Source organism: Canis lupus, chromosome 27, assembly GCF_011100685.1.
Source record: "Canis lupus familiaris isolate Mischka breed German Shepherd chromosome 27, alternate assembly UU_Cfam_GSD_1.0, whole genome shotgun sequence".
In the NCBI taxonomy this organism is placed as follows: Eukaryota; Metazoa; Chordata; class Mammalia; order Carnivora; family Canidae; genus Canis; species Canis lupus.
This window is the reverse complement of record NC_049248.1, coordinates 46,455,900-46,457,445: the sequence shown is the minus strand read 5'-3', so window position 1 is coordinate 46,457,445 and position 1,546 is coordinate 46,455,900. Positions and strand designations below refer to the sequence as shown.

The 1,546-nt window shown below is 39.4% G+C and overlaps 1 protein-coding gene across 1 annotated transcript; it reads left to right on the top strand.

Moving 5' to 3' along the window:
* The first annotated feature begins 583 nt into the window (after window positions 1-583).
* On the top strand, window positions 584-1,546 carry OR9K2C (olfactory receptor family 9 subfamily K member 2C). The gene has a single exon (NM_001017533.1). It carries the CDS (start codon window positions 584-586, stop codon window positions 1,544-1,546), a length of 963 nt encoding a protein of 320 aa, NP_001017533.1.

The window sequence follows — 1,546 nt, the reverse complement described above, 5'->3', positions numbered from 1 at the left end:
TCATTAATTTAACATACAAATAACCTACTTATATTTAATCTACTTTCAAAGATGGATAAAGTAGTAATGAAAACTAAAGAAATTGAGGTAAATAAGGTAATAATATTTTAAAATATACTTTTAATGTCATGTAATGATTCAAGTACTCAGCTATCAAAGGCTACAAACAATGTCTAGAGAATTCATGTAATATCTCTATTCTAGATTCTAGCAACACTCCTGTTTTATAACGAAAATTATTTAGTTACAAAAATGTTAGGGAAAGAAATTTCATATGTGATCCAAATTAGACTATATCATATGCTACTTATTGGCCTAATTCTCAGCGAAATTATGATTTAAATTTAAATTTAAATATGATTTAAATTTCTTTCACTGCTTACTAACTGAATAATAGTTTCACAAGCCTCGGAGTATCTAGTGCAAATTCTTGAACCTTCGTGACATTAAAATTGTTTTATATGCAATATTTAATTAAGATGCAATTAACTTATTCCATATTTAAGAAAATAGTTATGTCACAAGAAAAAAAGCCAGGATTGCATTGGTTTATTGATCCCTGTGCCTCTCTCAGGTTTCTGCCATGGGTGACAGGGGAACCAGCAATCGCTCAGAAGTGACTGACTTCATTCTTGTAGGCTTCAGGGTCCGCCCCGAGCTCTACATTCTCCTCTTCCTGCTCTTCCTGCTTGTGTATGCCATGATCCTGCTGGGGAATGTTGGGATGGTGGCCGTTATCCTGACTGATCCCAGGCTGAACACACCGATGTACTTCCTCCTGGGCAACCTCTCCTTCATTGACCTCTTCTACTCCTCTGTAATTGCCCCCAAGGCTATGATCAACTTCTGGTCTGAGAGCAAGTCCATCTCCTTTGCAGGCTGTGCGACCCAGCTCTTTCTCTTTGCCCTCTTCATTGTGGCTGAGGGGTTTCTCCTGGCTGCCATGGCTTATGACCGCTTCATTGCCATCTGCAACCCACTCCTCTACTCCGTCCAGATGTCAACGCGTCTCTGCATCCAGTTGGTGGCTGGTTCCTATTTTTGTGGCTGCATCAGCTCGGTTCTTCAGACGAGTATGACATTTAGTATGTCCTTTTGTGCTTCCCGGGCCATTGACCACTTTTACTGTGATGACCGTCCACTTCAAAGGATTTCTTGCTCTGATCTCTACTTTCATAAGATAGTTTCCTTTCTCTTATGCAGCATTATTATTTTGCCCACCATCATTGTCATTCTCGTGTCCTATATGTATATTGTGTCCACAGTTCTAAAGATAAGATCCACTGAGGGACGTAAGAAAGCCTTCTCCACTTGCAGCTCTCACCTAGGGGTCGTGAGCGTCCTGTACGGTGCCATCATTTTTATGTATTTCATCCCTGACAGATTCCCTGAGCTGAGTAAAGTGGCTTCCTTATGTTATACGTTAGTCACTCCCATGTTGAATCCTTTGATTTACTCCCTGAGAAACAAAGATGTCAAAGAGGCTCTGAGAAAGATCCTGGGGAAAAAAATATTTTTATTTAATTCTATCTTAACAGTGATATAA

What these genes read in the sequence shown, in the direction of transcription:
- OR9K2C (NM_001017533.1), top strand. Translation starts at nt 584, where the DNA reads ATGGGTGACAGGGGAACCAGCAATCGCTCAGAAGTGACTGACTTCATT.